At 34.2% G+C, this 22,365-nt stretch overlaps 1 protein-coding gene across 1 annotated transcript in view; it reads right to left on the minus strand.

Moving 5' to 3' along the window:
• Positions 1–574: 574 nt before the first annotated feature.
• Positions 575–22,365, minus strand: part of PDS5B (PDS5 cohesin associated factor B) — a 120,960-nt gene continuing 99,169 nt past the window's right edge. The window contains exons 22-32 of the mRNA XM_007464260.1: positions 19,274–19,478; positions 16,817–16,931; positions 14,902–15,034; positions 14,444–14,563; positions 13,375–13,437; positions 12,653–12,798; positions 10,339–10,444; positions 4,955–5,394; positions 4,754–4,861; positions 2,063–2,198; positions 575–610 (exon numbers count right to left, since the gene is read on the minus strand). Coding sequence (XP_007464322.1) covers positions 575–610; positions 2,063–2,198; positions 4,754–4,861; positions 4,955–5,394; positions 10,339–10,444; positions 12,653–12,798; positions 13,375–13,437; positions 14,444–14,563; positions 14,902–15,034; positions 16,817–16,931; positions 19,274–19,478 — 1,608 coding nt within the window. The remainder of the gene's footprint in view (positions 611–2,062; positions 2,199–4,753; positions 4,862–4,954; positions 5,395–10,338; positions 10,445–12,652; positions 12,799–13,374; positions 13,438–14,443; positions 14,564–14,901; positions 15,035–16,816; positions 16,932–19,273; positions 19,479–22,365) is intronic.

Raw genomic sequence — 22,365 nt, forward strand, 5'->3', positions numbered from 1 at the left:
AGATTAAGGGTGCCCAGGAGTAAACACTAGGTAAGATACACAAGGGCAAGAGATCATTTTAACTCTCCAACAAATTGTGACATCAAGAAAATGACACCATTTGTTGAAAAAAAATTTTCACAGTAAAACTGCAGAGAATACAAATACAAACACTGACAGATTACTGCTTAAGATCTATCCTAACAAACTCTTTTCAAATCAATAGATCCAATAAACAGCTGGGTACTGTCAGTTTAAAGCCGCAGATAAAAGCTATACAAGCACTTTAGAAGTCAGAAACATTAAAAAAAAAAAAAGAAGAAGAAGAAGAAAAAATATATTTACAAGTTTCTTCTTTATGTCTACACAGCCATCGCACATTAGACTTTCTCACAAGACTCCATAGTCAATGTTATCACCGTGCGCATGGCTAAAAGCATGTGACCACAAATACATGAGGTCATCAGAGTAAGGTCCAACTGTCCACTCTTCAGCAGTCCCACTTTGTGCATCAAAGGCTTTACTCAGCCTGAAGCTTGACAAAAAAAATTTTTTTTTCAAAGCTTTCACACAGAAAGTTATTAATGACATTTGTTCATCGCCTTTCTCTTTTAGAACTTCGCCGCCGTACCTTGAAAGAAATATCACCAGATGCTTAATTAAAATGGGTATATTATTAATTAGACACAGCAGTAATTATTATTTTTTAACCAATCATTATTCTTACATGTTCTTGATTTTCTTTGCTTTTCTTTCCTCAAAACCTTTCTCCTATGTTAACTTCCTCCTTGACATCACATATTTAGACGTACATAATATATGAATGCCCGTAAACAGCCTTTCCCAGGATAGCAAAAGAGAGAACTATCTTACTTTTCTATTTAATAATTTTAAAGAGAAATGAACAGAAGTCAATGCCAACAGCAAGAAAAACAATTGCAAATATCACCTTTTTACTTATGTTTCTGTAGTAAAGGAAAACATTTGATATTTATGAATTTAGGCTTATAGCTGTCTTTCTCAGAAAACAGCTATTGAGTTTGGATCATACCAACTATCAAATACATAAAAATAATCTGAAATTCAGACATATTACCACTTACTGGCAAGTACTAATGAAAGCATAAAACTTTAGTTCAAAAAAGATCAGTATTAACAAGAGGAATACAAATAGAACAGGATTTTAATTTAATTAATTTACAGTATAGTTTTTCTTTGATGAAGACATCAGTCACTATGTACAACTCTTCAGCCTTATTTTTACACCCCCCTAAAACCCTTTACAAACAACCCCCACTAGTTTGAGACCATAATTCAACATATTTATCTGTGGTCTTAATTCATTCACATAAATGCATCCAGATGCAGATAGAAGTGCTGATTATATTAAATAGAACAGAGGGGCAGGGATCAACCCTGGGACCTGACCAAAGAACACAGGTTCCTCAAACAAAGATGGCTGGCTGAGCTGACCCAAAGATTCAGCATTAATGTTAGGAAGATGACAGCTCTTACTTAAATGTGTTAATTATATTTCTTCCAAAGAGAAAAAAATCTGAGATGTAACCAGCAAAACCATTCATTTCTTTTAAAAAAAAGTATCTCAGGAAGCATCATATTCCTACTTCTGTAAAAGAAGTGTCTATTACCAATTTTATGAATTCCAAAACCTAATTTTAGTTAAAGACATGATTTTATTCTATATGACTAACTACTAGTAGCTAGTGGGAAACTCAAATACTTACGAAACAAGAGTATATATAACAGATACAAGGAGAACTTAAATGCGTAAGGTGTTGACATCAGACTGCCACTTGTTCCTCTGCGTTCAGTTTTAAACTGGGCATTTACACTTTCACTAGGCTACATCTATTATTCTCACTTGGTTTCAGGTTTCCACAAAGGATATAGTCTCCACTATCTAAGCCGGCAGATGAAACAACACTATAAACTAATGTAGAAAAATATATAAATATTTAGAATTATTAAGTAACAGCAAGTGCTAAATGGATCTGACCAAATATTTACCAACTCTAAGTCTATATTCCATACTATTACACATGGCACTTTCATAAACACATACATTTACTGCAGAAATTTCTTCTTCCTCTGTTTCTTCCTGTGGATTATCATCGACAGGAGAGCTACCCTGAAACACATCTACTTCTTCACTTGAATCATTTTCTTTAGTAGCGGCTTGTTTGGAGCGTCCTACACGGCTAGAGTAAAACACATGTAAAATAAAATGAACATTCTGATCCTTAAGTCGTAGGTTACTTCATACAGGAAATGCTTTAAATATTTCACAGGCTTTCATTATCATTTTTATTCTCAATTACCTTGTAAGCCAAGAAATATTTTTCTTACATTCCGAACCCTAAACAAGCACTTAATCCTAGAATCTTACATATAAAAAGATCTACCAAATAACAAGTCAGTGTGACCGAGACCAATACCATAAAGGATTTTAAAACATAACCCAAAGTCTACTCTTCCTTTTACCTTTCCCAACTCAGTAAAAGACTGAGTTGCTCAAAGCAGAAATTTTAAGTCTTTCATCATAGTCTACAACTCTTTATCTAGCCCTAAGATTCTACTTATAAAGAAATCTCAAATCCATTCACTTCTTTCCATCTTCATTGTTACTACATATTTCTAAACCATTCTCATCTCTTGCCTCTTCTCTCTACAAGTAATCTTTCAAAAATGTAAAAATAGCTGATGCCACGCCCCCTAGAGAGCCCCCTACGTACTGAGAGTAACTGCATAAACCTTAATACAGTATATAAAGTCCTGCAGACAGGCCTTGCCTACCTGTCCATTCTCATCTCCTTCCACTCCCCAGTTCCCCACAACTACAATACAGCAATATCCTTATCTTCCTTCAGCTCTCTGAATTTGCCAGGATTTTTCCCACTTCAGAACCTTCCAAAACAGTGTTCCCTCCACCTGAAATGTTCCTCTCCCTACTCTCTATCAGTCTAACTCCTAATACTCTCAAGGAACCACTGGTCAATTTCCAAAGAGAAAAAAACTTCCCCAATTCCCCAGCCCTGCCCTTACATTGTCTTACAGCACCCTAACTTTATCCTTCAGGGCACATATCACAATTTACTATTCCATATTTATGTGTGATTATTTAATGACTACATGCCCATTTAGATGGTAAGTCCTATAAGGATAAGAATCGTGCCCGTTTCGTGCCACTATATTCCCTAGCACCTAGTACTCTCTGAAACAGGAGACACTCAAAAATATGTAAGAGGTGTCACCATTTAATTAAATGTATCTCTCTTGATAAATATTTGTTTTTTAATTAAGAACTTAGCCTATCATTTCTATAAGCAATTGAAAATAGATATTGTTTAATTCATATTCAAACTAACTACTCAAACGTACTTGATTCAGTTTTTCAGAATTAATAGAAGAAAATACAAAGAAAATAATACAATCTTTCTCAATTCCACTGAGGTCAGAACAAGAAAACAGACAAATCATAACATATGTTATTACATTACCTCTAAAAAGGGGCTTCCCAGTGAAAGGAAGTTAGGCTGTTAAGACAGAATACACAATCTCTTTCTGTACTGATTTTTTAACAGAAATGTTTGTTTGATTTAGAACACTCATGTGAGGAACTTGTGTAATTTTAGGAGGTAACATGATAATCATCTAAGCCCTTAATTTTATGAGGCCCAAACAGAAACAAATTAAAGTTACAAGCATGAAAGACATTCACCCCGTTATATTCTTGTTATAAAATTAACCATGGGAATTTAAGATGCCTTAAGAATATTTTTTTTATCGAAAAAACAACGATTTTCCATGGTTGAATACAAACACATTTATGAAGCTGCCACAAAAATGTACTTACCTTTACTTTTTATCTGAGGGAAAAATTATATGGAAAAAGGCAGGAAGTACTGGCTAGACACTCAGGTAACTTTTCCTCTTCCTATGGAATACACAGGAACAGGAAAAACTTTGAAGGTAACTGAGTATTTAACCAAGGTCTGTTGGCAACTCTGAAAAGTCAAGCTATTCAAGTATGGGATTACTTTCAGAAAAACTGCAAAATTTCTAGTAGAAGACATGCTGTTCTATTTCCACTTTGAGGAGAAAAAAGTGCCAATTTACAAATTACAACACTGATGCCCCTGTCACTTTAACAAGTTTGGACACAGATTTGTTACTGTAACTCTCCTATAAACATGTACTTGTGTGAACATCCAAAACTATCTATAGATACAGATATGTTAATGTGATTAGAAAACAAACAAAATCAAGACATCAAAAACTTGAGATCACCATGTGATAATTTCCACAGATGTAATTTAAAAAAAATGATGCCTGTTACTTTCCGACATGGTTCAAAGAACCAAAGCAAAAGTGTAAAAGCTATTTTTTTAAAGCTGTTGAGGAAAGACACGAAGAAAAATTGTAGCATGAAATGACAAGGTAACGTGGTCTATACTGTAATTATTTAAAAATACTTCATCATCTCTTCAGGTACCATAAAGTATGTATTGGAAATAATAAACTATTTGGTATTCATTTATAAAGTTTTGTCTAAAACCTGTAAAAATGTACAAATGTCACCAAAGGTTGACTGGGTATCAATCACCTACGTAAGTTTACAAAAATGTTATGTTACCTAGTGTAATGGGGCTAAATGTATGGGATTTAAATACAGCCCTATGTATATTTAGAAATTTATGAACCCCTGCAAAATAATCTGAAACTGGTTTGAAATTTAATATTATTTACAACTTACACATTTTTGGGGGGTTGTGATGGTGATGGCGTTTTTGATGGTCTTCCTCGTCCTTTCTGTGGTGTGGATTGTATGGATTCAACTGCACTAGTTTCAGGAGATTCTGCTCTGCTTTGGGGAAGACCCAAATGTGGATAGCATCAAATTATGATTTATAATATAGTAACTAAATGTATACATTTTAGAGTTAAACATACTTACCTTTGTTGTGCTCTCCTTGAAGTTCGGTGCTGTTTACTTTTTGACTTCTGTTCTGTGTTTCCACTTTGTCTTTCTTCTTCTTCCTCTTCTTCTGCTGTTGAAGGTCCAGGTTTTTTTTTGCTTCCTTTTTTAGAAGTTTTCATTGTTGGCTCTTCTTTGGGTGTACCTCCACCAGGAGGTTTTGGTGGTCGGCCTCTTTTACCTTTTTTTGGTGGACTATTCTGTTCATCCTCATTTTCTAATATATCTTCTTTGAGCCTCTTTTCCTCAGGCCACTGCTGTTCATCTGATTCTGAAGCCGTATGGCCTCTCTTCCTTCCACGCTGACTGCCTTTAGGTTTCTGTTCCTGTACCAACTTAGTCAGGTCATCCATCCCTAATTTCTCCTCTGAATCTGTTACAGGTGTTTTTTTCCGGCTTCTAGGTTTGTCCAATTCAGACTAGGAATAAAAGCCACAATTTCAAATATAAAACTTAGTATGCATTGTTAGTATATGTATTTTTAAGAATCAAAAAAAAAATCTGTTATCCACTTCAGTCATAAAAATGTACCTAAATAAGGTATAGAGTTCTGAAGTACATCAGAACGATAACTACTTACTTGCTTTTATTAATAATTTTCTAATTTAAAACACTATCTGGGGATAAGAGGGTATGTTTTTATTCTTACTCAAGCTAGAGAGCCTCAAATGAAACCCCTCAAGATCAGTATTTGATTAGATTATAAATCTTTGGTGAAGAGCTATTTCATAAAAAAGAACATTCTAAATTGAATGCTTAAATAATAGACAACTGTACTAAAGTATAATGGATCTGTTTTGATAGTCAATTTAAGTAATCCTAATTTTACCACACAATGTATAATAAGACATAAAATACCAACTATGTTATATATATATCATGCATACACATCATAAAAGAACTATTTTTATTTTATAAATGGAAGTTGCAAGATACAAAAGTTTAAACATATTCATCATTTATTAAAAATTTTGAAAACACTTCTGAACCAAAGATACCACTTCTTCCCAGATACAACTAACAAAAAAAATAACTTAAAAATAAGTGACTTTCAAATTTAAAATAAAATACCAGTCTACATTCACAGAATTTAAGCACTGACCAGCAGATGGAGATTGAGGAAATTCTTCAAAGAAACCAAGAATAGTGCATATGAATTTATAATGCTCTCCACAGGTATACACATGTATATAAAACATATAATATTTATAGTACTAAGTTAATTTCCAAATGGTTTGTTCCAGTTTACATTCTTAAAAAATCAGTGAAAAGAAAAATTATCTAATTACTTATAATTTTTTAATATGTTTAATTAGTCACTTGTGTTTCCTGCCTGTGAACTGCCTAATTATATCTTTGGTATTATGCCCTTTGTCCATCTGTTTATTAAAGTCTGAGTTTTAATCTAAATATTCTACACTTTTGTGTATATTTAAATTTTATTTCCTATTTGTTATTAACTGAATTGTGTCCCCACAAAATTCATATGCTGAAGTGTTACGATAGGATACTACTTGGAGATGTGGCCTTTGGGAGGTAATTCAGTTGAGATAAGGTCATGAGGGTGGGGCCTACATGATGGGATTAGTGTCCTTATGAAAAGAGATACCAGAGAGATCTTGCTATCTCTCTCTCCACCATGTTAAGAACACAGTAAGAAGGTGGCCATCTGCAAACCAGGAATAGAGCTCCCACCAGGAACTGGATTGGCCCACACTTGATCCTGGACTTCCCAACATCCAGAAATGTGAGAAAATTAATTTGTGTTGTTTAAGCCTCCCAGTCTATGATATTTTGTTATGGCAGACTGAGCAGACTAAGACATTACTGTATCTTGTTTTAGAATAGGATGCTGAGTTGAGGTTCTAAACTGTTTTTCCTACTTCCACTGCCAAACAGACATCTAATCAATTTCAAAGTCACTGATTTGTAATGCTTCCTTTATTTTGCATTATTTTTCAAAAATAATAATGTGGGCTTCCCTGGTGGCACAGTGGTTGAGAGTCCGCCTGCCGATGCAGGGGACACGGGTTCGTGCCCTGGTCTGGGAAGATCCCACATGCCGCGGAGCGACTAGGCCCGTGAGCCGTGGCCACTGAGCCTGCGTGTCCAGAGCCTGTGCTCCGCAATGGGAGAGGCCACAACAGTGAGAGGCCCACATACCGCAAAAAAAATAAATAATAATAATAATGTTTCTGGGCTAACGTAACAACAGCGCAATATTTTACTAATTATAACTAAGTATGTTTGTGTTTGGTTGGGCTGATCTTATTACTCCTCTTTTTTGCATCCATTTTATTCTTCCACATGGACTTAAAATCACACTGGAATTTTACAATGATATCTTCATTTAGAAAGAACTGTCATCTTTTTAACTCATTTTTTCCATGAAGGAATATGGCATGTCTTCTCTCTCTTCTCTTTCTCAGTTTTGGTATTTTCTCCACATAGGTTCCCCCTACCTCTTTTTAAGGTTATGTTTAGATCCATCTATCTAATTTCGTTGTTGTAATGGCTAGTGTTGTAAAGTAAATCCCCTTTCTCCCAAGTGTACATCTGATATAAAGTAAAATTACCAGAGTAAAATTATAGTTACATATATACGTACATACTACACTCTTAGTTTTTCAACTGCTTCCCTTATTTTTTTTAAGAGTACAAAAATAAAAATAAATTTGTCTCTTCTTTTTCATTGTCATACTTTTGGCTCCTATTTAATGTCTTTCAGAACTGGTCAAATATTCTAGAACAATTTTAAATAACAGGTTGTTTTGTTCCTGATTTTTAATAAGAATGTTTCAAGTATTTTGCCTTTAAGAATAATAATTTTGACTAAATCATTGACTACTGATTTAAACAGATAAAACTTTTAGCATGTTAATGAAGTATCTTTCTAGTATTAATTTACAAAGAGTTCATATTTGTCAAGAATGAATTCTAAATTTTATTTGTGTCTGCTTGGCATGATCTGAGATTATCTTGTTAGTATTTTTATTTGGGATGTTGATTTGCTTTTTATTCTTTTTAGCGTTTAAATTATCCTTGAAATCTAGGGGAAAATAAAGCCCTATAAATAATTGGTTTTAATTTGTTAGTATTTATCTAGAGTTTTGTACATAAATTAAGAATTAACTGTCATTACTTAGAGATGGGAAGAGAAACATTAAATTTAAATTAAACCCTCCAATTTTCAATGCTACAATTCATTCTGACATCCAAAGATCTGAAAAAGTGGCTGAATTCATTTATGCTCTGGAAAAGGTTGTTGGCAAACCCGAAATTCAATGTCTGTTTTCTTGAGAATATCATAAAATAATCTAAGCTTCCTAAAGCACTACATTCTCTAATTTTTCACTTTGTACTGTACTGTTTTCAGAACAGAGGGGGTATAAAATTGAGGTTAGAAGCAGGAAATGGGGAAGATATGTTATTTGTAAAACTAAATATTACAATACAAATGTATATGAAGAATAATCCCTTTGCAGTGAAATTTCAATGTGAAGCTTGTAGCATATAAAAAAGACGATACTCTTTCACCATAATCTATTGGTCTTTAAATTGAACTTCTGTCTCATAATGCTCACCTCTTTGAGAATATTTCAGTTGAAACGAGCTTATTAATAAGGTTCTTCTGAAAATGGATGCAATGTTACACAAAGACCGCCAAAGACCTTCATTAATTATATAAATAAATCTCAAAAGCTCAGAAATTCAAAACTGTTCTGTAAAAAATAGACTTCAGGGCTTCCCTGGTGGCACAGTGGTTGAGAGTCTGCCTGCCGATGCGGGGGACGCGGGTTCGTGCCCCGGTCCGGGAGGATCCCGCATGCCGCGGAGCGGCTGGGCCCGTGAGCCATGGCCGCTGAGCCTGCGCGTCCGGAGCCTGTGCTCTGCGACAGGAGAGGCCGCGGCGGTGAGAGGCCCGCATACAGCCAAAAAAAAAAAAAAAATAGACTTTGTTCTGCATTGCTCCAAAAGGTAGAACTAGATATGGAATTTATAGTCTAGCAAAATATTAACCATGCTTCCTAATTAAGGGGGCAGTGGGGAGGGAAAGGAGGCAGTATATGTGGGTATGGGTAGCCTAGTTGAGGTTTCCAACAAATGAGAGAAATTATAAGCTCTCCACTTAAGGCATTTTCAAGCACCAACTCTCATAAATGATAATGAAGAAATTTCTGCACTAAGTGAGAAGCAGGACTAGAAGACATAAATACCTTTTCCAACTCAAGGATTCTTCCATAAATCAGGATAACAGGATTCCTTTCTGGCTAAGCAATCAATTTTTAATTCTGTTTGGGTGAAAATTTTAAACAGCCAATAAAAATCCGAATTTATAGTATAGTTAGGATTTAGTAAGAATTTTAGAATTTTAATTTTTTTAAGTGGAAAGAGAAACAATCTGCTAAAATAAATTACTGGAGAAATCTGAAAAAAACTGAAAATAATTTAAACTTCTTGGGATATGTAAGCTTGGGCCAGTGGAAGACAGGAGTGCAAGTTCTAAGTCAGAGAAAGCTAATGTTTTTATTAATAACCTTTTGCCTCTATTAATCGAGTAGATTAAAACACATTAACTTTCATTATTATGATAATCATTAATCAAAAATATTAATCTTTATAACAAAACAGCAGCAACAACCATTCATTTGGGCTAATTCATTTTATTCTGATAAACCTTACCAGCTAAGTATCCACATTTCACTGATAAAGAAACTCATTCAGGGAACCTAATGGGTTATTCAAGAAATGTTTAGAGCTAACCTCAAAAGTCAAAATATGCTCAATTATTAATGCCATCAGGTTGTGTTGCAATACACAACTGTATTCTGTATCTTTACTAGAAGTACCAAATTTGTCTTCAAATGACATTTATAAATTATGCCTATCACACACACATCAATATCATTGCTATTAAGATTTTAAAACTAAACAAGGACTTTATGAAAACAGTAGCATTTCCTACATTTACTAGAAACTTATTTAGTAATTAAAGGCTCAAGAAATCAACTAAAATGAAGGAAACTTTAAGGACCCTCATTCTAGCCTCCTTCTCTAAGGCTAAGCCTAAATTTACTGTGTTTAAAAAAAAACACAAAAGCCAAGAAGTTCTGAGTATGGAACTGGCATGTTTGATTCCAAAGCTCTAAAGAATAAAGATTGCTTACTAGAATGACAAGAAACACAAGAAGTTCAATATACTTAAATTACATGGTAGAGGATAATTATGAACTCAAATTTGTGAGTAAAATCAGATGTCAAACTTGAGAGTAAAATTAACTGGTTTCAGTGTAAAAATGATTATTTACATAGTAAAAATAATTATTATTGTACTTATTATAAAATCAAACCAAATATCTCACCCTTACAAGATCAGAGTCGTCTCTCTTGTCACTTTTTTTCCCCGGCAAAGGTGAAGACATTGTGTAATCTTCATTTTCACTGTGATCCATTTCAGAACTATCAAGCCTTTTAATATAGACATTTGTAATTGTTATTACAATCAAATAACCTTAAAAGTTTTTCCTTTTCCCTAGTGTAGCTTTATAACTTTATGAGGAAAAGTTTCATTCTTTTCAAAAAGTATCCATTTTAGGGCTTCCCTGGTGGCACAGTGGTTGAGAGTCCGCCTGCCAATGCAGGGCACGTGGGTTCGTGCCCCGGTCCAGGGGGGATCCCACGTGCCGTGGAGCGGCTGGGCCCGTGAGCCACGGCTGCTGAGCCTGCGCGTCCGGAGCCTGTGCTCCGCGATGGGAGGGGCCACAGCAGTGAGAGGCCCGCGTACCGCAAAAAAAAAAAAAAGTATCCATTTTAGTATATTTAACACCATTTGGCTATTTTCCATCATCTTCCCTTTTCATCCCTTCCCTAGATTACTATTAGCTGACTCCAAAGTGGCATTTCCTACCTCAATTCTAGTGCCTCTATTCTCCACCAATAATCTGGGCAATCTTTTAAAAGCACAAATTAGACCACTAGACTCCAGAACATCTTCCAGTTTTACTTAAAATCAAACCCAAATTCCTTACATTACCCACAAAGTTCAAACATAATCTGGGTACCTCACACCTTCATCCCTGACCATTATTCTCTCATTCCTACTCTCCAACCAAATTGATCTCTCAAACACACCTAGCTCATTCCCTTAGAAAGAATCTTAGTGAACCGACGGGATTTGGAGGAAAAAAGCAACAAAGGCTGAAAGAAAGTTTAACCAAAAGTAAAGTAGGGAAACTAGGAGTCATTTGTTGTGAATAACAATGGGAGATGAGAACTGGGTAAAATTGTATAATGGTCTTGAAAACAAAGAAGGGAAGACAATTAAGATTTCCAAGCAATGGAATAACCTGAAAACATAGCATTTAAAAAAGATTATCTAGCAGTGATATGATATACAATACATAGACAGAGGAATAAGAAAGGGAAATAGCCAAATACTACAGTAATTAAAGAAAGGGAATGAATGATATGATGATAGCAGAAAAGAGAAGTATTAAATAAACATTGTAGAGAAAAATAACTGGCAAAACTTATTAGCACAGGGGAAAAATCAAAGACAATTTTGAGGCTCTTAGCCTAGATGGGTGAATTAGATCATCTTTGATTATAACCAGGAATTCAAGGAGAAAAGCCAATAATTTAGGAAATGAGCTGCTGGAAATGTTTTTGGTCAGTTAAATATGAGGCCATCCAGTAGAAAAATGTCTAAATGACATAGGTAAAGAAGAGTCACTTAAGGTATCAGCCACTAATATGCATTAAAACAGGAATCAAAAAAAACCAAGAACTTTAGATGTAATTTTTGTTTTAATTCGATTATACTATGTATCATTTAATAATTTATTCATTACAAGGAAACTGATAAGACATTTTAGAATGTCTCCTCCCTTATTTACTGATTGGTTATGAATAGTGCAAAAGACAACATAATCTTTCATAATAACTTAGCAAAATGAATAAATGGTGGCAGTTTAGCCTTGTACAAGGCTCTGCTGCTGACAAATGGTATGCTAAGCCCCATGCTAAAACCAGTTAGTGTGAATTCTTTTCCTTTTTTTCTTTAAGAAGAAAAAAAAAATTTCTTGCAAAGCATAATTCAAAAGTACGTTTTAAATTTTTTTTTAAAACAAAAAAGTTTATATACGTACATGGTAAAAGAAATTCAAACCGTATCAGAATATAAAATCATCTCCCTCCTACACTAGATTACTGTAAACACTATTAAGATGTTGTGTACTCTTCCCCAAATTTTCTATGCATTTACAAGCAAATGAAAATACAAACCCTTCTTAAAAACTCAAAACTACTTTACACTGTTCTATTCTTTGCCTTTTTCACTCAATAATATATTGTGGAAACTCTTCATATGAGCTCATACCTCATCATTTTTTAATGACTATGTATTCCATTGTATGGATGAACTAGACATTTAGTTTGGAAACTAGCTTATGTCTACCAACAACAACAAGCTAAAATATTAAAGGCTAAGATGGAGTACCTACTTAAATGAGTAAGCAAATACATTTAACTTGTAAATGGCTACCAGTGTTAAAATAGGAATGTTCAGATATGCACTGATTTTCATTTACTGACATTAAATGTAAATGATGTTATTTTAGGTCTCATAGCCTTGATGGAGTCCTTAAATGTTAAGTATGGTATTTCTTATGTACTTACCTTCCTTTTATTCTTCCAGGAGAGCTTGGATTTGAGCTGCTGCTTGCATTGCTTACAGTTTCCATTCGTGATGATTTTGTCTGAGATTGTTTGCCTGCTGATGAAAGCGGCTTATTAACAGCTCCTAGAACATTGGTTGTTTTAGGCTGAAATGAAAAATGCATATCTTTCTATTTGATTAAAACCAAAAGAAGTTTAGATGTAAAGAATCATAACACCTGTCAAAGTATTTACATATACAAATCATGAAAAACTTGCCTATCCTTAAGCAAAATAAGAATAAGAATTATAAATTGAATATCACTGAACAAAAACTATATAAACAGAATAATAGTTAAGTTTCTTAGTTACCTGCAGTAAAAGGCTTACATAGGAAGTGAGAGCACATAAAATGTATAGTCAAAAATGAAAACTGATAATTAGACTCTTGCTAGGGAAGGACATAAGAAGATGTCTTTTTACTTTTACTTTAATATTTTTATCTTAATATTACAAGATAAGGTATTTGAAAGAAGGTCTCCAGGGTTTTACCATAAGCTAAAAAACAAGTTCTATATCTCAGCTTGCATCTATATAGTAAATATAACTATTACTTACTAGTAAATGGAAGATATCTAACAATTTTGATACATCAATTTTTAAAGAAGTACTAAACATAATTATGCCACAGTCACACTAAAATAAACTACCACATAAAAATTAAAACAATTTTCAAAACATACTTTCCCAGGAGTGAAAAACGATTTCATTTCTGGAGGCAGATAATTTTTGGTGTTACTGAAGTTCTACAAGCAAGGGAAAAAAATAATAGTCAATCACTACTGAAGCACGTATCTACGAGGTGATTCAAAAGCCAATAAAGCATAGAGCAGCTTTTGTTTTAAAGTACATTATAAAATACCTATTTGTTTAAACTAAACAGTCAGTTGAAACACAAAATTTTAGTCACTGATTTTAAATGCTGTAATAAGCTTAAATTAACCTCGTACTAATTCTACTACTAACACAACATATTTGAGCTCTAACATGCTAGAGCTCTAAGAGCTCATCAGCAAACACATGCTTATGTAATAATACTCTCCAGGGAAGAGACCTCATATACTCCTATTATCTTAATCACAAAAGGTGAATGCTTAAAAGCAGACAGTCCCTTTCATTGGGTGAACTTACAGGACTGTTCTGATCTCTGTGCACTGGGTAAGACGTTAACTGGTATTTTGCTTTAAAAAAAAAAAGAAAAAGGTAGTGGCTGTTTCCTCTCAGTTACTTTAACAGGCTTAGATGCACTATAAAACTCCAAGAGAGATCCTAAAAACACCTTTTTTAGTATCATACAATACTTGAGTTTTCTGAGAGTGGTTTGGGAACATCCCTGTAGTGTTCCCAGGGTCTTGGGCTTGCTTAGTGTCAGTTCTCTGCTTGTTTCTTCATACCAGTTAGAAATCTCAAGGGCTTATCAGACTATCTCTATCAGCATTCTCCTTCCCATTTTGGATCAATGGCCATTATCTCACAGATTACAAGCTTTGATCATTTTTGCCTGTGCTCTTAGACTAGCATAAAACTTGGAATACAAACTCTAGATCATCCTAACTCATCTCGGAACCTATTTGTGTCCTCCAGTTTGGCCCATATTCTGCTCTTCAACCACATTGTTAAGACTCACGGCAACCTTTTCATGACATTAGTAGTGTGTCACTTTTTGATATTGATTCTTCGTGATCTTCCCACAACCTAGTGCTGAGAATACATTTTATTTCAACTTATACAAACAAATCCTAAAATAACTACCTTGTCAGGTTGGGTGAAAAAACGAGCTGGTAGTACTGGGTCTTTAGGAGATTCCAAACTATATGTGGTGCTTTTTGACATGATGATATTCATGGCAACATCACACACAGTATACAGTTTCTGCAATGGTATTAAAAGAAAATTAGGTACTTAAATCAGTATCCTAGACTCTGAGAATTAGGAGTTAATTCTAGAACATGCATTTAGTATGCAGTTTTCAGGACAACAGTGTAAGTTAAAAGACTTACTCTATTATTTTCATTAGTTTACTAGTAACAGCATTACTACTAATTCTATATTAATTCTATGTAAGTCTAATTACTACTAATATGAATACTACTAATTATTTATTATACTACTAATAGAAAAGACTGATGTTGTCTACAGAAGTTTCATACCCTATACTCAAATGCTTGAAATCAACATGGAATCATAACTATTTACAAAGAATTACATACTTCATTCATTTTTGCATCATCTGGTCCTTGAGCATCTTTTGTTTGTTTAATATTTTCTACCATCTTTCTGATAAATGCATGACTGTTATTTTCATTTTTAGCCATTAATATTTCCAGAACAAACCAAAGACACCTAAAAAATACCAAGAAAAAAAGAAAAAATTCACTGTTAAATACAGATATAATTCTAAATATAAATATAATGAACTCCAGGAGCAGGAAAAATTAAAAAGAAACAGCTGTAAATCAACAGAGAAAAAAATATGTCACATACATATCACAACGTTTCGGCAACGTACGTGCAAGTTCGTAATACCCCTTCACAAAGTCTCACTTTCTTTCTTAGGGAGGCAGGTTAAAAAGAAACAGAAATGGTGGAAAGAATGAAGTGATCTTAATCCCTGGCTATGACAGGAAGGGAAGACTGCCTAAAGGAATAAATGGGCCATAGATAAAGTGAAGTCTCAAATATTCAAGACTGACTGTAGTCCTAAATGGAAGTCTTCAAGAAAATCTAACCACCTTACTCAATAGTAAGAATCTTCATCAATAAATCTGAGGAAAAAGTCATGGCTGACAACTCTACATACTGTTTTTGCTTAAAGAAAGAAAAAAATAAAAGCAAGTTTCAGTACCTCAGTTTTAAAGTTAACTACATTAAATTCCACTCAAGAAAAAACTGAAAGTGCTTTGTCTCTGTGTTATGTAGACAGAATGGGACAGAGGGATAGCACAGAGGAGAAAATGGGAGAAGAGAGAAATGTGAAACAAGGTATCATTCTAGAAAGGAAAAAAGTAACCTTTGAAACCTCAGGCACAGGATAAGTTCTTCTGGTGTGGCTCTCTGCTGCAATGGAGATCACTCATGGCTGTACTGGGGCAATTTACAAATACCACCCAAAATGTTTAGTAAATTCCAAAGAATATTTTATCTATTTCAAAAACTAATGTGTTCCAATAAGGAGGAGTGGCTAAAAGTTGTCATTAGTTATATAATCACTCTAACACAGAATTCACTTTGGGAAAACTAATTGCTTATTTTTTAAAAATAGAAACTGTGGCAAAAAGAGGGTAAAATCTTTTTCTCTTGTCATGAGAAAGTTATCAATAATTTTATTCTCTTGAAGCACCTCAAATATTTAACTATGAAATATTTCTATGAATCAAGAAACCAAGAGTTACTTTCCTTTAATAAGAAGCTAAAGGCATAAGAAATTAATTTATTCAAAACCACAAAGGTCATTCTTTATTGTAACAGAAACAGGGTCTCATCCATATTTTAAAGAACTCTGGTAGTCTTACAAAGACTTCTCTAAATACCGTTATATTCCCCTATCCCACACCCAGGCATATATAGTCTTCTGGCCTCTCAACAAGAATCTTTGAAAGAACTGTTAACTGTCATAAATTTTAATTAGAGAATCACCAATGAAGTAGTAAGTGGGATCAGTTGCCTGGTTATCAACTTGGCCCATTATTAAATTAGACTATTCTCTATTCCTTATAGAGGAAGACAGTAACTGCAAAGAAAATGTGCTTACTATGTGAATAAAAGAGAATATTAATTCTCCCCACATGAAAATCTATTCAGTGTTTCAGAAGAAAGTAGGAAAAGATAAGAACTGGAATGGAAACTCTTAATGGGTTGCTTCAATAAAAAAGAAATGCCAGACTGGTAGAGAAATATGTCAGTAATACAGTAATTATGCTAAGTTGTTTGGGGAAATTATACAAGAAATGAAACATGAAGAGATGGTATGAAAAAAGAAAAATAAGAGAACAAATAAGGTAAAGAACCTTAAACTCCTAAGAAATGAAATAAATTTAATATACTAATTATAACTGAGATTCCATTATCAGCAAGAAAGGGAAAAAACTTTCAGAAAATATGAAAATGGGATGGAAAAAGTCTTACTCTTTAACATCTTTAAGTTGTTCAATATCCTGTACTTTGACATAATCTGGGTCATGTGCCAAAAGGTGAATTGTATATGGAACAACATACTCGGGTAGAAGAGACAATAATTTTTCTGAAAAAGAAAAAGAAAAAGAAAAAACAAAACAAAACAAAACAAAACAAAAACAGCCAGGTTAGAAAACCAAATCTTACTCATTCTCTTTCTCTCTCTCTCTGATACTATGTTTCCTGCATCCCAATAGTTTACCACAATATGACTGGAAGAAAAATATACTGAAATGTCCAGTGTTGAGGTACATCATAAATTAAAGTTTATTCATTCATCCATCATGGCCAATATTGATTTGCCTACTAAATGCACCATGTGCTGAGGCTACGAAGACAAATATTTCAATTTTCAATAGATATGGGAAAAAGTGACCCAAACTATATTCAAGACTACAGAACGTAAGATCTATTTTTCTTATTATTAGTAACTCTATGTTCAACACTCCCTTGTAAGCTGCAGAGCAAAATGAAAAAAACCAGTAAATTTTTCAGTTAGTATGACACAAAAACAAGAAGTAACGGTTGATACTATTTGATATTATTTGTAACATAAGAACAGATAAAAAGGAATAGACATTGTTTCTAGGGCATTTTAAAAAACAAACATCTTTTTAGTTTAAATTTAAATATTTTAATATTTTGACTGAGATCAGCATATTCCATTAGAGGTAGAATGGAAGTCCTAACTAGTTTTAATAAAGGTTACTCAAAAGACCAGGATTCATATTCTGAACAATTCTTTTTACATTTCCTACTCTCAAAATTTTAAATCAGATGTTCAATCTAGAGTATAATAATGTATGTGTCAATAAGGCACCAAGTTTTCTTTATTTCTACTGCTGAACTCAAAGAGAATAAGTTTGTGTGTAATAGCATTCATTTCAAGGTAGGTATAGAAGAAAAAAGTAACAAGGTTCAAAAGTCAGTGAAAAAGTCTGTCACACATTTATTGAGGGCTTACTCTTTTCCAGGCCTTCTATTTTTATTGGGGCTTACTATTTTAAATATAAAGATGCATAAGACTAGATAAAAACCTCACACTAAAGCATGGACAGGACAGAAGCTATACTTCAATGTGGACAGTGCCCTAAAATAAGAATAGCTAACAACTACTGAGTACTTCTTTGGACCATGCATTAATGCCAGGTGCTTTATACACATAACTTTTTAATCATAATCATAACCACCATAAGCTATGAGTAAAACTATATCAGTCTTACAAAAAGGAAACTAAAGCTCAGATTGCACAAGTGACCCACCCAAACACAACCAGTAAATGGCAGTGGTGGGATTTGACTCCAGAGCTCTCATTTTTTCTAAGGTGAGGTAGAAACAGAAAGAAAGAGGGTCCTAGTGATGAGGTAACACCAAAACTGTATTTTAAAGGATTCAAAAGGGGCAAACCACTCTCCTTGGTTTTGTCTGTTTATTTGTTTGGACAGAAGGGGGACACAATTTCCAGACAGAGTTGACAACAGAGAAAAAAGATGGCTATACAAATTTCAAATAATCCAGAGTACAATGAGCACAGAATTTATAGTCAGGAGTAGCTAGAGAGAAAGCTTAAAACTCAGGCTGAGAGTAAACTAAAAAGGGCCATGCTGATGAGTTTCAACTTGATCCTATGAGCAATAAGGAATCGACAAAGGTTTCAAGCAAGGAAGTGATGTGATCTGATCTGTTTTAGGAAGATAATTTTGACAGTGGTGTGGCACAGCTGGAGGTGGGTCAGAGGCAGGGGAACATTTACAACAGGGAGTTAGTTAGGAGTATATAAAATAATCCAAGTGAAATATAGCAGTGTAGGAGAGTTGAGGAGAAATATTCAAGATATCCAGAAGAAGAATTAAGAGGATTTAGTGACCAATGAGAGGAAAAAAGAAGGCGTGAAGAATGCCTCTGATTTCTGACTTGCATAACTGGATGGATTTTAATGCTGTTGATCAAGTCACAGAAGTCAGAGGGGCACAAAAACTAATAGTGTGGATGGGGTAAAGTGAGCAGATGTTAAAAAGGCACACAGGAACCTGCTATTAATGTCAGCTACAGGTGAGGACAACCAATAAAGATCAAAGACCTGTACTTTTTTAAACTAAAAGATAGTACTTAGACAATCTACATAAATGTACCGCTTACTGCTTTATTTACCTCCAAAGTCACTGATTTTTTTCCCTTGGCCTTTTAGTCAGTTGCATAAAGAGCTATGGGTTGATATTTAAATACCCATGCATTTATATTTTAAAATGACCTATTGAAAGGAAAAGCTGCTATTGAAAAACAGTAACAACTTCTTATTTAATGACTGCAAATTAGAATATAATAAATAACAGTAACATCATTTTGTGTTCTATAAAACTGAAACTGGCAGGTTGGGAAAGTACACTTTTCATTTTCATATACGCTTACCACTAACAGCTGCATGCTGTTTCAGATACTCGCGTCTCACATTGATATTTTTTACCAGACACTGCCTGGCATGAGCTCTTCTTTCTTTTACAGGATCTTTTGCACAAAGTGCACAAATTGCCATATACTCAAGTGGAAGCCGTAATCGGGAAAGACCTTTGTGCAGTTTCTGAGCAAACACTTGTCTTACTTGATAGCATTCATCCTGAAAGACACAATTATTTAACATATTATCCACATGGTACCAAAGAGTAACAACTTTAGATATGAAATTCGCTATATCTAGTAACCAGAAGGGTAAATATAGCAAGTTTACCCACAATCACTGCTTCTGTTCACAAGACTGAGATGTGATAAGTTAATATCAAGGCTGGAGTGACCACCTGGACCCTAATAACCTGGTGTTAGAACATATTGAATGTAATCTTAAAACAGGTAACACTAGTAAATATTAATCCACCCTAACTTAAATAAATGAGATGTGTAAAAAAAAAGTTTGAACACTATCTAATATTTAGCTTTTTCATTTGCTGAGCAAGATAAAACTGTCCAGTTTATATATTTTAGTCCTATCATTTAAAAAACTATTCAGATTAAAATGGACAACTCTGAAGGCAAGAGTTACTAATTTCAGAAACATCACATTACTTTTAGTTCTATAAATGAACCAATCTGGTCATTGCCACTGTGCCAGCTTTCTTCACGCTCCCCACTCTCCTAGACCACCCACCTCCACTCTCCTAGACCTCATCTATAAGGATAGCTCCTGTATCTTTCAGAAATCACTGAGGAATCTGTATCCAGAATCCACTTCTGTGCTCCCTTAGCACTCTGTGCATATCTCCACCACAGCCTTTAGTATACAGTATGAAAACGACTGGTTTATCTGTCTTACCCAGTGCTGTTTGTTCTTTGAAGATGAGAACGACGCCTTTATTTTTCTTTGTGCCTCTAAACCTAGCACAATATCTGGTACACAGATTATTAGAATTTTTTCTAAACTATAGGGAAAAGCTCATATGACTTTTGAGCCATATACGAGACATAAAAAGACCTTCTATGACATATAAAGACTTTCATTATTACACCTTACACTCCACCAATAACATGTGGTATGTTTCATATTATTGCAACTTTATGTTTATTTCTTCTAACGAGAATATAAATTTTGTTTTTCTTCAAAACCTAGGTCATAACACCTTGCCCTTATCATTAAATCCCTATTTTGGGTATCTTCTTTCATTTAACTTAAACTTCAGTTTATTACAATACCAAATACCCACTTTTAAATAAGTAGTCAAGTGCAGCCACTATGGAAAACAGTATGGAGGTTCCTCAAAAAACTAAAAACATAGTTGCCATATGATCCAGCAATCCCACTCCTGGGCATATACCTGGACAAAACTATAATTCAAATAGATACAGGCACCCCTTTATTCACAGCAGCACTATACACAATAGCCAAGATATGGAAACAACTTACATGTCCATCAACAGATGAATGGATAAAGATGTGATACATATATACAATGGAATACTACTCAGCCATAAAAAGAATGATACAATAATAATTTCATTCTTTTTTATGGCTAATATTCCATTGTGTGTGTGTGTGTGTGTGTGTGTATATATATACACCATATCTTCTTTACCCACTCATCTGTTGAAGGACATTTAGGTTGCTTTCATATCTTGGCTATTATAAAAATAGTGCTGCTAATGAACACTGGGATGCATGTATCTTTTCAAATTAAGAGTTTTTATCTTTTCTGGACGTATGCCCAGGAAAGTGGGGTGGGGGAGGGATGGAGTGGGAGCTTGGAGTTAGCAGATGTAAACTATTATATATAGAAAGGAAAAACAACAAGGTCAAGGTCCTACTGTAGAGCACAGGGAACTATATTCGATATCCTGTGATAAACCACCATGGAAAAGAATATAAAAAAGAACATCACACACACACACACACACACACACACACACACCCCTGAATCACTTTGTTGTACAGCATAAATTACCACAGCACTGTAAATCAACTATACTTCAATTATAAAAAAGAAGTAGTCAAGCTTTCACAGAAATATTGTCTATTATCTACCCTCATAATCCACAAAAGGAAGTTAAACTTAGATATCTCATTCCTTCCTCAGTATTATTCCTATAGGGAGAGGAATTTTCATTATTCAATTATTTATTATAAAAATACCCAATTACAAACTGTATAAGTAAAAGTCAATATATCACAAGTATGTTCACAAATGAACAGACCATTCATTAAAATATTAAACAAGAGGGAGAGGAACAAATTAGGAGTATGGGATTAATAGATACAAAGTACTATACATAAAATAGAAAAGCAATAAGGATTTACTGTATAGCACAGGGAATTATACCTAATATCTTGTAATAATCTATATAGTGGGATATAATCTGCAAAAGTCAACCTGAATCACTAAGCTGGTTACACCTGAAACTAACACAATATTATAAATCAAATATACTTCAATAAAGCAAACAAACAACAGAAACACTGAATAGCACTCAAACATCCCTCCCCCTATCCCTATCCCCTAGTTAGATACACTAGGGGGATAGACCATGTCATTCTCTCATTAATCATCGAGGATCCAACAATACAATGCAAATTCATTACAAAATCAATTGTGAATCACAGCAAAGGTAGGAGAGTTTCAAAAAGTCATTAAAGTGATGTTAGAAAAGAACTGTCAAATCATATGCCAGGCAACTGACACATTTAATAACAAAAGATTAGAAAATTGACCACAATGATGATACAGTACGTACATCAAAAGAGAATCATGTGAATAAAGGTTAAAAGATGTGCTCCTGGGAACTGAGGAAGTCTTCCAATGTTTGTTTTTTGCAAAGATTTACCCTTTTCGTTAGGTTATAAAAAAAATATGGGGCTTCCCTGGTGGCGCAGTGGTTGGGAGTCCGCCTGCCGATGCGGGGAACGCGGGTTCGTGCCCCGGTCCGGGAGGATCCCACATGCCGCGGAGAGGCTGGGCCCGTGGGCCATGGCCGCTGAGCCTGCGCGTCCGGATCCTGTGCTCCGCAACGGGAGAGGCCAC

Source organism: Lipotes vexillifer, unplaced genomic scaffold (assembly GCF_000442215.2).
Source record: "Lipotes vexillifer unplaced genomic scaffold, Lipotes_vexillifer_v1.1 scaffold120, whole genome shotgun sequence".
Classification (NCBI taxonomy): domain Eukaryota; kingdom Metazoa; phylum Chordata; class Mammalia; order Artiodactyla; family Lipotidae; genus Lipotes; species Lipotes vexillifer.